General features: G+C 32.9%; 1 protein-coding gene across 1 annotated transcript in view; it reads left to right on the forward strand.

The window, feature by feature from the left end:
• The first annotated feature begins 9,059 nt into the window (after nucleotides 1–9,059).
• The window catches only part of LOC112003927 (probable potassium transporter 16), a 17,824-nt gene continuing 12,020 nt past the window's right edge, over nucleotides 9,060–14,863 (forward strand). Inside the window, exons 1-2 of the mRNA XM_065766594.1 lie at nucleotides 9,060–9,159; nucleotides 10,240–10,374. Coding sequence (XP_065622666.1) covers nucleotides 9,060–9,159; nucleotides 10,240–10,374 — 235 coding nt within the window. The remainder of the gene's footprint in view (nucleotides 9,160–10,239; nucleotides 10,375–14,863) is intronic.

The raw sequence follows: 14,863 nt of genomic DNA on the forward strand, positions 1-14,863 counted from the left end.
ATTAATTTAGGCTCATTAATAGGAGTTTTAATAGGATCAGATATTGTTGGGATTGAGTCCGTTTCTGTCTGTACCTCTATTTCAGCCCCGTGTAACGCTTCTTCCACATTAAATTCCTCCCGCTGCATGCAATCAATGCTCTCATCACTGCTTATACCCGTTGCCATGGATGAGTGGGGCGCTTCCACCGGACCTCCATTCCCCGCCTGCCCCTCCGTTACACTTGGTTGTGGATTGTTGCCCTGAACCGAGGCATGCACTCTAGGTTTCTGCCTCTCATAATACCCAGGAACGTAGATAACATCCTTGCCTGATGATGTATACGGTGCTGCCTTTAAAGTTGAGTCAAATTGTTGCTGCTCCGGTGTAAGTGTACCCTTACTGTCAATCCAGAGTTCACAATTCTTATCACTGTGATTCAGACGTCCACACCAAAAACAAACATTAGGCAGTCGCTCATACTTGAATTTCACCCAAACTTTTTCTCCATTCTCCATTGTAATCAACCTTCCTCGACAGAGAGGGAGAGAAATATCTATAAGGACTCGAACTCGTATAAAAAGTCCCCCATCATCATTAACTGCCCCAGTTGATTTTTGTACCTCTCCGACTACGTCACAGATTTCTTCAGCCACTCGCCTATTCATATAACGAACTGGAATATCATGAACTTGAACCCAGAATAGAGTAGTTTTGAAGATCAGTTCACGCACTGGTACATCGGAATTGTATCTCTGTAGCATGACTAAATGCTTGTCAAAACTCCACGGTTGGTTTTGCAAAATCCTATCCACATCGCCAAGATTGTCAAAAACAAATAAAACTCGCTGATCCTTATGATTACGGATTTTAAATCCATTAGTGGACCTCCATAGCTGCTTGAAAGTCCTCGCCATTGCTTCCATATTCAAAAATCGGGGAGTTAAAAATTGTGCTGCTAGCAGAAACTCTCCTGATCGTTGGTCTCGTTGAAGAACAAAACCTGTTATCTCTCTCTCTGACAAAGAAAAATTGTTCCATTTGGCTGCCAGATCCTCCATGATAGAATATGGAGAAGAAGACAACCTAACTTGTGTTTCCCTTAACCCCACAAAAATACCCAACTAGCTCTAAAGACAAACTTGTTGCCTTAGAGGACAAAAACTCTCCTTCTTAGGAAGGGACAGAACACTACTACTGCTGTAGGAAAAGAGAGAAAACTCACTCACCTACCAACAGAGAGACCAGTTATTTTTCTTAATTTTGTTGCAAAGTATTTATATCGAATTCAAAAACCAAGGGTCGACTCTTCATTAGCTTCTGTATATATTTAAATTTAAAACTCTTTATGTTTATACAAAACTCTTCATGTGTATCTATATAGAACAACCCTATAAATGAGATAATTCTAAATTCAAGAGCCTTAACCATAGTATGGTAAGGCAGCACAATAACAATTTGTTTTCAACTTTTACACAAGGCTAGCACAACACGTAATCGACTAAGTCTCACTAAGAAAATTGGAGGTGCTTATTCTGATTTGCCATTTTTGTCCATATCCTTTGCATCACTGTCTTACTTTTTTTTTTTTCTACGATTTTTTATTTATTTATAGGCTACTAATTATGTTGATTTCAAAGTGGTTCCGTTGTTGAAGAAAATGGAACAATCACCGCCTATTGTTGTGATGGTACAAAAACGAAACAACTTTTAATCTTCACTCCTTTCTTTGGCCTATATTACAGATATCCACTTTTGGTTCAACATGAGGAGAGGGACACCAAAGAGGCAGAGGTTTGGAAGGCCTATAGAAATATTTGTTTGCCCCATGCCGCCACCTATGCAGGCTATGCTTTTCATAGTTTTACACTTTTACTCCTACATCCTAACATTTTCTTTTATTATACAAACTAACCTCAATTCACAAGGAAATGCTTGAAATCATTATTACCCTTTTTGTTTTCTAGACTGTTGGATAACTCTTTGTTTGTTTTGTTTTTGTTTTTGTGTGTTTTGTTTTGTTTTGTTTTTTAAGTTGAAATGGATATCTACTGTGTTACCAATTTGTTAATGTAGCAGCTAAGAATTTGACTTAGTTTGCAATTCATCAAAGTTAATGTTGCAGCTCTAGAGCAATTTGCATTGTTATATTTCAAATAAATATATTATTGCAATGGGTTGACAAATTTTTTTCAGTATATTGCTGAAAAAGTGGTAGAACTCTTTGTATATTTAAAGGATGCGTTTATTCACACTCTCTGATGCATTAACATTTTTATTTGAGACTCCAAAGACAAACTTGAAAGGAGGAGTAAAAGAAGTAGTCATTACTAATCTTTTTGGAGTGAAGACTAAAGAAGTCTAATCTTCTTGGAGTGAAGAAGTCTATGGAGTAAGATCCATCGGCTTAGATTTTTTTTTTTTTTGTTATGTTTCTTTTATTTTGGAATAAATAGATTTGTATAGTAGCAAATTTATGTGTATCTTATTTTTGTATACATAGATTTGTATGGTAGTGAAAGATTGATGAAATATAAGTTAGGTCTCTCATTTGTTATTCAAATATTAACAACAGCAACCAAGGTTGTTAGAATCGGGATCCTACGTAGGATCGTGGGAGGTACGTGGGATCATGGATCGTAGGATTGGATTGTGAATCGTAAGATCTTACATTATTTAAGAAAAAAAAATACACATTGGTGTGTTAAATAATCACATAAATTATATATTTATTGATATAATTACCATACATCACTACATCTATTTGTAAGCATCATTTAAAGAGGTAAAAAACCTCAAAATGTGACACTTTATTGAGATATTTTTTATTTGGGTTCAACTGACACTCTCTTTATATTGGAGTGGAAAAACTTGATTTATTAGGATTTTACTTTTCATTTGGGTCTAACTGAGCCTTCTACCAAGTTAAAGAAGATTATAAGAAACTAAAGTTGTTTAGGATCGTCAAAATCGTATGACCCTACCGATCCTGAATAATCGCTAAGATTCTTGAAAGATCTGGATTGTTTTGAGTAGGTGGATTTGTAAAATCGTAAGATCGTAAGATTCAGATTGAGATTTTGACAACCATGATAGCAACAATATTATTATTAATAAAATTTTTTCAAGAATATTATAATAATAATAATAATAATAATAATAATAATACTCCCTCCATCCCAATTTGTTTGTCATGTTTGAAAATCAAATTTTTTAAGGAAACATCATTTATTGTCTTGTCTGCCTTATAAAAATGTATAAGTTTACAAAACTACCTTTAAATAAATTTATCACCTTTTAAAAAAGAGTTATTCTTAACGAGGCAATTAAAAAGGTGCCCCAATTAAATTGATTTTTAAAAAATATTATTTAGTTTTCTTTTCAAATAGTTTTGAAAATAAAGTAGGGGTATAATAGGAATATTAGTAAACTAATAATTTTTATTTTTAGAAATTGGACAATATTTTGAGACATCCCAAAATGGAATAGAGAACAAAAAAACTGAGATGGAGGTAGTAATATATAATTTAGTTATCCTACAAAAATAGTGACACAATTATTCAAATTTTCCTTTTCTATTATAGTTCAATGTTTTTGTGCGTAAGCACAAGTTACAAGCTAGTTGAATTAATTGTATATTTTTTATGTTCTTAACATGCATGTCAAATTTTGTTCAAAATTAGATATTAATTACTATTCATCCATAACTTATCTTTAATGCATTATTTAAAACTACAAAAATTTGAAATTTAAATATTTGATTGATGAAATAGCTATTTTTATATCTTTGATCTTTTTTAAATTTTGCTAGCAGTGATGATATAATTAATAAGAAAATGCAATTTAATAGTGTAAGGTTGAAATTTATCAACCATCTTGTTGGCTTTATTCCGTACCAATTTACTTGTAATTTAAGCACTTAGTAACCCTGTATTTAGGTAAGATTATTGTAAGGGTAGTGTGTGAGAAGTTGTGAAGAAAAGCTCAAGTATGTGCAAAGAAGCAGAGTTTCGTGGCTAGGACTTGCGGGTGGCTCGCGGCTGTAAGTCGCCAACTTCAGGCACGTGAGATGCACGCAGGGAAGCTGAAGGATCATGCCAGCTGTTGCATTACTGGACAAAAGTCCCAGGCTGGCCAGGCCGTTACGTCGCGACTTGATTTCGCGACTTGGACAAGCCGCGAGACTAAGCTGCCAATTTACCCTATTTGGCAAAATCTGTCTCTTCGTATTCTCATCTCACCTCACTATGTATAGACCCTTATACCCACTAAATGTAGAGAGCTTCCAGAGAGAATTTTGTGAGAGAAAACTGTAAGGTTGAAATTATCAACCATCGTGTTGGCTTTATTCTGTGCCATTTGCTTGTAATTTAAGCACTTAGTAACCCTGTATTTAGGTGGGATTATTGTAAGGGTAGTGTGTGAGAAGTTGTGAAGAAAAGCTCAAGTATGTGCAAAGAAGCAGAGCTTCGCGGCTAGGACTCGCGGGTGGCTCGTGGTTGCAAGTCGCCAACTTCAGGCACGTGAGATGCATGCAGGGAAGCTAAAAGGTCGCACCAGCTGTCGCACTACAGGACAAAAGTCCCAGGTTGGCCAGGCCGTTATGTCGCGACTTGATTTCGCAACTTGGACTAGCCGCGAGACCAAGCAGCCAATTTACCCTGTTTGGCAAAAAGATGTCTCTTCGTATTCTCATCTCACCTCACTATATATAGACCTTATACCCACTAAATGAAGAGAGTTTCGAGAGATAATTTTGTGAGAGAAACCCTAGAGAAAAACAAGATTGTCTCATCCTCAATCTTCATCTAAGAAACTCTACAAATTCCTCTACTCTATTCCTCTTCATTGTCATACCCTTGAGAGGTCTTTTACCAAATCCTTATCTCATCACACCAACGTTTGTGAGAAGGTTTATTCGGTGCTAAGGGAAGCAGTTTGGAAGGAACCAATATATATTGGTTGATACTATGGTCAAGTAGTGGAATCTGGTAAGGTAGAAAAGAAAAAGGTTCGCGCAACCTCGTTGGAGCAAGAAGCTTGGAGGGCTTAGGTACCTGGGTAGATTAGGCTTGGAGGGTCTATTGTTGTTTATGTATCCAACTACATTTTCTAGTGAAAAAAAAAAAAATCTAAGCCGATGGATCTTACTCCATAGACTTCTTCACTCCAAGAAGATTAGACTTCTTTAGTCTTCACTCCAAAAAGATTAGTAATGACTACTTCTTTTACTCCTCCTTTCAAGTTTGTCTTTGGAGTCTCAAATAAAAATGTTAATGCATCAGAGAGTGTGAATAAACGCATCCTTTAAATATACAAAGAGTTCTACCACTTTTTCAGCAATATACTGAAAAAAATTTGTCAACCCATTGCAATAATATATTTATTTGAAATATAACAATGCAAATTGCTCTAGAGCTGCAACATTAACTTTGATGAATTGCAAACTAAGTCAAATTCTTAGCTGCTACATTAACAAATTGGTAACACAGTAGATATCCATTTCAACTTAAAAAACAAAACAAAACAAAAAACACAAAAACAAAAACAAAACAAACAAAGAGTTATCCAACAGTCTAGAAAACAAAAAGGGTAATAATGATTTCAAGCATTTCCTTGTGAATTGAGGTTAGTTTGTATAATAAAAGAAAATGTTAGGATGTAGGAGTAAAAGTGTAAAACTATGAAAAGCATAGCCTGCATAGGTGGCGGCATGGGGCAAACAAATATTTCTATAGGCCTTCCAAACCTCTGCCTCTTTGGTGTCCCTCTCCTCATGTTGAACCAAAAGTGGATATCTGTAATATAGGCCAAAGAAAGGAGTGAAGATTAAAAGTTGTTTCGTTTTTGTACCATCACAACAATAGGCGGTGATTGTTCCATTTTCTTCAACAACGGAACCACTTTGAAATCAACATAATTAGTAGCCTATAAATAAATAAAAAATCGTAGAAAAAAAAAAAGTAAGACAGTGATGCAAAGGATATGGACAAAAATGGCAAATCAGAATAAGCACCTCCAATTTTCTTAGTGAGACTTAGTCGATTACGTGTTGTGCTAGCCTTGTGTAAAAGTTGAAAACAAATTGTTATTGTGCTGCCTTACCATACTATGGTTAAGGCTCTTGAATTTAGAATTATCTCATTTATAGGGTTGTTCTATATAGATACACATGAAGAGTTTTGTATAAACATAAAGAGTTTGAAATTTAAATATATACAGAAGCTAATGAAGAGTCGACCCTTGGTTTTTGAATTCGATATAAATACTTTGCAACAAAATTAAGAAAAATAACAGGATAAGTGGCATAAAATTGAACTTTCAATTTGGATTATAGTTGAATTTGTCACAAAAATTTAAAATTAGATAGGACAAGTGGCACAAAATTAAGAATCTAATTGAAATCTAATTAGATTTTCTCTAATCTTTACCTATTAATATATATATATATATATATAGATTGTTAAATATAAGAAAAAAGCAAAATTTTACATTTAANAAAAGAAACATAACAAAAAACAAAAAAAAAAAATCTAAGCCGATGGATCTTACTCCATAGACTTCTTCACTCCAAGAAGATTAGACTTCTTTAGTCTTCACTCCAAAAAGATTAGTAATGACTACTTCTTTTACTCCTCCTTTCAAGTTTGTCTTTGGAGTCTCAAATAAAAATGTTAATGCATCAGAGAGTGTGAATAAACGCATCCTTTAAATATACAAAGAGTTCTACCACTTTTTCAGCAATATACTGAAAAAAATTTGTCAACCCATTGCAATAATATATTTATTTGAAATATAACAATGCAAATTGCTCTAGAGCTGCAACATTAACTTTGATGAATTGCAAACTAAGTCAAATTCTTAGCTGCTACATTAACAAATTGGTAACACAGTAGATATCCATTTCAACTTAAAAAACAAAACAAAACAAAAAACACAAAAACAAAAACAAAACAAACAAAGAGTTATCCAACAGTCTAGAAAACAAAAAGGGTAATAATGATTTCAAGCATTTCCTTGTGAATTGAGGTTAGTTTGTATAATAAAAGAAAATGTTAGGATGTAGGAGTAAAAGTGTAAAACTATGAAAAGCATAGCCTGCATAGGTGGCGGCATGGGGCAAACAAATATTTCTATAGGCCTTCCAAACCTCTGCCTCTTTGGTGTCCCTCTCCTCATGTTGAACCAAAAGTGGATATCTGTAATATAGGCCAAAAAAAGGAGTGAAGATTAAAAGTTGTTTCGTTTTTGTACCATCACAACAATAGGCGGTGATTGTTCCATTTTCTTCAACAACGGAACCACTTTGAAATCAACATAATTAGTAGCCTATAAATAAATAAAAAATCGTAGAAAAAAAAAAAGTAAGACAGTGATGCAAAGGATATGGACAAAAATGGCAAATCAGAATAAGCACCTCCAATTTTCTTAGTGAGACTTAGTCGATTACGTGTTGTGCTAGCCTTGTGTAAAAGTTGAAAACAAATTGTTATTGTGCTGCCTTACCATACTATGGTTAAGGCTCTTGAATTTAGAATTATCTCATTTATAGGGTTGTTCTATATAGATACACATGAAGAGTTTTGTATAAACATAAAGAGTTTGAAATTTAAATATATACAGAAGCTAATGAAGAGTCGACCCTTGGTTTTTGAATTCGATATAAATACTTTGCAACAAAATTAAGAAAAATAACAGGATAAGTGGCATAAAATTGAACTTTCAATTTGGATTATAGTTGAATTTGTCACAAAAATTTAAAATTAGATAGGACAAGTGGCACAAAATTAAGAATCTAATTGAAATCTAATTAGATTTTCTCTAATCTTTACCTATTAATATATATATATATATATATAGATTGTTAAATTTTCAAAATATATAATCATGTTAAATTTATAGCAGTTAACCAAGGATTTTTTTTTTTTTTCTCTCTATGGTACTTGTCAAGCAAAAAATGTGTTGGTTTGCTATGAATGTGCATGCGTTGGATTGCTAAAAATATAGTTTTTTTTTTTTTTAGATTGTTACAGTATATTACAAGGCTCTTGGCTATTAAAATTACAATTATTAGTTTAATTTTCTTAGACAAATTGATCATAACAATTATTGAAAAAAAATTGTATATGTACAAGTACATTGGAGTGCAATGATCAATTTATAGTATTAACAATTTCCTAAGAGCTGTGGTTATGGTACATTAAATATTTTAGTAAATTATATACATATATCCAAAAAAAGCACACATAATCATAATAAATTTGTGCATACAAGCCAATAAATCATTAATAAGTGTATTTCTTCTTTAGCTTGTGTTCTTAGCACACTTGTTAATAAGACCCTTCATCATAAAAAGTGAATTGCATAAAGATTTATTAATATTATAGATAAATGATAGTTATGGACTTGTAATCCTCTTCCTATCAAAAAAAAAAAAAAAAAAAAAGTCCTTTCAACTTCCAAGACCATATTGAATGCCACAATGTTTACCAAAACTTAATAATATGTGCAATTGTAACATGTGAAATTGTAAGTCATGAATCATCATTTTACATAGGACAAAACTTAGATACAATACCTTAGATACTGTTTTGTTAAGTTCCTTTCTTAAAATTCAGTTATATAGCTACTTAACTAAAAAATACACTTCCATCTCATAAGAAAAAATTCATGTCACAAAATCTTAAAAGGAAAATTTAAAGAATAGCACTTAAATATTGTACCTAAATCTTACCCTTTTTATATAAACCTAACACTTTTTTTCCACCACTTACAATTGCACATTAAAAATATTACAAGAATTGTGGCACGAAAGTTGGGTCGAGACACTCTACAGGCTTTATCAAAAAAATAAAACTAAACAAAATCTATGTCTATGCCAGGACGTACCCTTACGCTTACCTTAAACTCTTCTTGCCCTTGGATCTCTTGTTGTTCCGTGCAAGTTCAGAAAATTTGGTGGGTCCTTCATTTCATTTGCTTATAAATATCCTCATCACATATTGTGAACCCACACATCCACATGCACCTCTCTTTCTCTCTAAGCTCGTATACGTGATTTCTTGTGGATTATTGCAGAAATGTCTGATAATATAGTAGAAGACACTCAAGACAGCACTGAAGTAAAGAAGGAAGTTTCTCAGAAGCTCAACAAGAAGAAACTGTCATTCCAAAAGTTGAGTATACATGACTAGTCCTTCGACATCGAATCCAGCTACTTTCCTAGTCGTCCTCACGGCCATGGCTCTAGCTCTAAGGTCGGCTATACCAGCAACTCACCCACATTTTTCATCCCACAAAGTTAATTGATCTTAAAAGTCTTAATGTTCAAGTTAAAATTGGCTTTTTAACTAGTTTTAAAAATTACACGATAATAAAGAGTACTCTTTATATCGTGTAATTTATGCATAATTTTAAAATTTTAAAAAATTTAAATTTAAATATTTTATAAATAAGGGAATAATTGATTTATCATCTTAATATTTTGTCAACAAAAATTAATTGAGATTTTGAAACCTCAAAATTATAAAAATACAACAAATTTGTACTTTTTGTTCATTTATTGTACACGTTTATTAACAGAAAGTTGAAGCACCTCATAGTTAAGTGACTAAGATTCATGATGAGGAATCAAAAATTCAAGCAAGAAATTAACGAAAATTAGGTGTATAGAGTATAGACAAAACTGTTCCCTTTTTTAAATTTAAATAACTGAATTCGAAGGGATTAAAATAGAACAAACCTCATATTTGAGGGAACCAAAATGCAATTTACCCATTTCATATTTTCATAATTATCTTTTAATCTTTATATATAAGACTACATATTTTTATTTTTCAATTGACCCAACTGAATTCGAAGGGATTAAAATAGAACAAACCTCATATTTGAGGGAACCAAAATGAAATTTACCCATTTCATTAGTATTTTCATAGTTAATTATCTTTTAATCTTTATATATAAGACTATATATTTTTATTTTTCAATTGACTCAACTGGCCTTTTCTTTTCGCTGAATAATTAACCTTACAATTGACCAATGTTCGATCCAATTTTAACACTATATATATGGTTTTGCACTAGCAATATTTTTCTTGCATGGAAATTAACGAAGACAATTAATATTATTCATGATATTTGACATGAAAATCTTCTTGTTAGGCCTTTGATTGGTCAATGATCTTGCATCTAGCATTCCAAAGTATTGGTATAGTGTATGGAGACATTGGCACATGATATCCCCACTGTACGTGTATTCAGGCATCTTCCCCAATGGTATCCAGCACGAGGACGATATGCTGGCTGCACTGTCCTTGGTCTTCTACGCCGCTATCACCTTAATCCCTGTGATCAAGTACGTGTTCATTGTCTTAAGGGCCAACGATAATGGCGAAGGTAATTAATTAAGATTCTACCAATAGTAGAAATTCTATGTTCTTATTTCTTATGGTCACAATAAGTTCAAATATACAAAATTTAACATATAATTCATCAAAAATAACTGACTTAACTCTGTTTTTCTGGTAAGATATATCTCTCTTTTTTTTTTTCATCTCCTGAATTTCTTCGGCCCAATTGTTCAAAAAGTTTTTGTCATACCAAACTCTAAAGTCATTGAATTAATTATTTATTCTTCCTTCTAGGATAACTCTAAATATACTTTTAGCATGTGATTTGAAGGGAGACTTATGGAGTAACAAGAAGTCCACAATTTTCTCTCTCTCTCTCTTTTCTTTTTCTTTTTCTTTTTTTTTTTTTCTTTTCTTCTCCTTGTTCTTGTAATCCTCAAAAGGATTTTGTTTCATATACTTTATCCAAAGAATTATGGAGTAAAATTTCATGTGTGAATGAAAGTCTCACATAAAAGGGAGAAAATTTGTAGAATTAATATAATACATAATTAGAATCAAACCTATAAACTTAAACTTTGAATTAAGTAAAGTCTCAACTCTCAATAGGTTATATTAAGGCCTCTTGTGGAATCATCCCAATGTATTATCTCCCCAAACAAAGACAATATGGTTTCAATCACACATAAAACAAATTTTGAAGAGATTTCTAATTGATTTTATCAATTGAATGCCTAATGGTTCTTTTGAAAATTTAATAATATGTATGTTTTTATGCGTTGAAGAATTAAGACATTTCATCTAAGGGTAAAACTTAGATACAATACCTTAAATGATGTTCTTTAAGTTTCTCTCTTAAGATTCAATTATATGGCTACCTAACTAAAAAATACACTTCTTTCCCATAAGAAAAAAATTCACATGGTAGAATCTTAAAATGGAAATTTAAGAAACAGCACCTAAATACTGTACCTAAGTTTTGCTCTTCATCTAAAGACAGAACATATGGAAAACCTCATTATGAGACCCTCATAATGTTGCCTCTTTTCTTTAAAAGACAAAATTTAGCTACAAAATTAGTTAATCGACAACCTTATTCAATATTTTTTTTTATTAAGGGTAAATTTTGACAAATCCACAATTGGATTGCATTTTTTTTTCTTATATCCTTTATGCTTGCAAAATTTATAGAAAATTAAATATCAATAGTTATGTCATCAATAAAATGTTTAAATTGCAAGTTTTTATAGTTTAAAATTATACATAAAATATAATCATATAGATCATTTAGTAAATAATATCTGATTGACACAAAATTTGACGTGTATATTAAAAGCATAAAGAATGTGCAATTTAATAATTAGGTTTTCAAAATATGTAGTAATATTAATGATATTAAGGAAGATTGTAACTTTAAGTTACAACCAATTTTGTAACTAAATTTTTTCCTTTTTTAAATGAAGACATGAATATATATATATATATATAAACATTTCCCACCACTTTAGGAACCACATCGGTATCTGGCTTTTGAAGCTCTTGTCAACAGAAGCTGGAAGATAGCCTTTAGCTATTCGTGCCAAAAAGGGGGAGACAGCACACAGTAAGGGGGAGAGAAGTCTAAGAATGAAAAGGAGTGTGCACTCTAAAAGAGGGAGTTTTTATAGTTGTTATATACTTTGATGTGTTTATCATAGTTTTTATCCTGTGTTGATATGATTTATATACTTTTGGAAAACTTGTGGTTCACTAGTATAGTCATCAATTTCAGTTGTTATTCAACATATCTTACTTTATGTTTTGTTTGTACCTAGTACCTTTGTAGGTTTTTAAGGTTTTTGTTTATGGTTTGTACCCATATTGCTTTGTAAGCTTTTAGGGTTTGTTTCTATGCACTTTGTAGGCTTGATGGTGTGTACCTTGCTTTATGCAGCCTTTGTGTTTTTTAAATCAGTACTTCTAACTAAATGTTATGCATTTCCTTCTAAGTACTGTCACTCTTATGCCCTTGTAAGATTTTTCCTAGATGCACATACTTCTTGTACTGTGCATTGGTTGAGTGTTGGTCATTCAAGTGATTTGCCTTCTGTTGGTCAACTTGAATGTCCGGATGTTCATTCCAAGTGTGAATGAGCATTGTGATCACTTAGTTATAGTGATTGCCTATTTTGGTCTTGCCATGATTTATTGCTTTATTTCATTGTGTTTGATCACATTGTGCTTGCTCCATGTGTATTACAAGTTTTCTCATACAATGAACTTATTGTGTTGTTGTCTTTCAGGAGTTCTTATTCTTATGGTTCAAAAGTTTCACAGATTCTAGAATTAGGTGTGAGTGAGTTTTTCAACTGTTCTCAACTCATGCGTTAAGTCTAGAGTTTGTTATAGGGTTTTATCACGGAATAGCCAAAGGGGGAGATTATAAGGTTGAAATTTATCAACCATCTTGTTAGCTTTATTATGTGCCAATTTGCTTGTAATTTAGCACTTAGTAACCCTGTATTTAGGTGAGATTCATGTAAGGGTAGTGTGTGAAGAGAGTGTGAAGAATTGCTCATCTTTGTGCAAAGAAGCAGAGACTCGCGACTGACTCGCAGCTTGCAAGCCGCTAAATGTTGTGCACGTGGAAGTATGCGGGAAGGTGAAGAGTCATGCCAGCTATCGCACTATAGGACAAAAGTCACAGGCTGGCCAGGCCGTTACCTCGCAACTTGAACTCGCAACTTGGACAAGCTGTGAGGCCAAGCCACCAACTTACCCTGTTTGGCAAAAACTGTCTCTTCGTATTTCAAACACACACCACTATATATAGACCCTTCTACCCACGAAATGGAGAAAGCTTCTAGAGAGAATTTTGTGAGAGAAACCCTAGAGAAAAATAAGATTGTCTCATCCCGATCTTCACTAAGAGACTCTACAAATTTCTCTACTCTCTTCCTTTCCATTGATACATCCTTGAGAGGTCATTGACCAAATCCTTTTCTCATCACACCCACGTCTGTGAGAAGGTACATTTGGTGCTAAGGGAAGCAGTTTGGAAGGAACCAATATTCATTGGTTGATGCTATGGTTTAGTAGCGAAATCCGGTAAGTTAGAAAAGAAAAAGGTTCGGTGCAATCTCGTTGAAGCAAGAAGCTTGGAGGGCTTAGGTACCTGGGTAGATTAGACTTAAAGGGTCTATTGATGTTCATGTATCTCAACTATATTTTCTAGTGAATTATTGACCGCTTGGAGGGCGACAGAGAGGTTTTACACCAAGGGCTTCAATTTCCTCTTCGATAACACATCGCGTATTGTCCTTGTGTTTGCATCTCTCTTCCTTTATCTTTGCCTTTTATTTTCTGCTGTGGATGTGATTATAATTGGCTTAGATTGTTTATCAATTCTGTGTTTTGGCTTATGTTCATGTTCCGCACATTAATTGTTTGATTATAAGCTTGAATTAATAATTTGTAATTTTGGGTCTAAACGTTCAAAGGTGTTTTATACATATATTGAACTTTCACTTTTGAACTTTAAGAAGCACTAATAAAATAGAATGCAACAAAAATATATATAATTTAATAGAAAAGTTTTTCTTTTGATATATACCGTATTTTTCTAATGAAACGGATGACAACATATCCCATGAATGTGGGAAGTTAAATTTGAAAACATGTTCTGTAGAATCTTTTAGAGCAATTACATCAGCTTGCGCATAAGATTCCATCTATTTTACACTTAAAACTTACTTTTTCTATTTTACACACTCATTTTTACAAAACACCCATATCAGTTTATCTATTCTACACATTTATTTAGCAAAATATTCATTTTTTTACAATTTTTTATTACTCTCCCTCACCGCCCCTCTCTCTCACAGACCAACACTCCCTCACAAACCCAAACTCAACACTCTCTCACAAACCCAGACCCAACATGCAAAGAAAAGTAGTAGTTGTTTTCGTCGGCTTGCGAGCTCCAGTGTTGTTGTCGCCGTCGAGTTCCGGCAGTCCGATGATCGAAATGGCTCACTTCTTGGATCAGTCTTCTTATTTGGTTCGTCGACCCAGACCCAACCTTTTTTGTTGTTAATTTTTTTTATTTCTTGTTTGGTTGGTGAGGAAGTGGTGGAAAAGACTACAAATAGAAGGAAAGATGATTGGCAACCAAATATCTGTTGATTTTCTCTGTGTTTGGTTAATTTTCTTTATTTCTTGTTTTCTCTGTGTTTTTCTCGGCAACCAAAAAAATCCTATTTAATACTAATTTCTTATTTTACTTGATTTTGGAAGAAATTTTTTGATGTGGTGTTCTCTGTTGATGAATGTGTGGCATTCTCTATTGATGCATGTGTGGCGTTCTCTGATGATCAGTGGCAATGAGAGTGAGGTGAGAGTGAGAGCGAGAGCAACCAGAGATACAGAGAGGAGAGAGAAAAAACTAATAAAATAATAAATGGAAGCACTACAGTAACCGTGCATATATGCATGGTTATTGTAGCAATTGTGCATAAATACACAATTATACACCCATTGATGTGGGTGTTTTTTGG

Source organism: Quercus suber, unplaced genomic scaffold, assembly GCF_002906115.3.
Source record: "Quercus suber isolate HL8 unplaced genomic scaffold, Cork oak 2.0 scaffold_723, whole genome shotgun sequence".
NCBI classification, from domain to species: Eukaryota; Viridiplantae; Streptophyta; class Magnoliopsida; order Fagales; family Fagaceae; genus Quercus; species Quercus suber.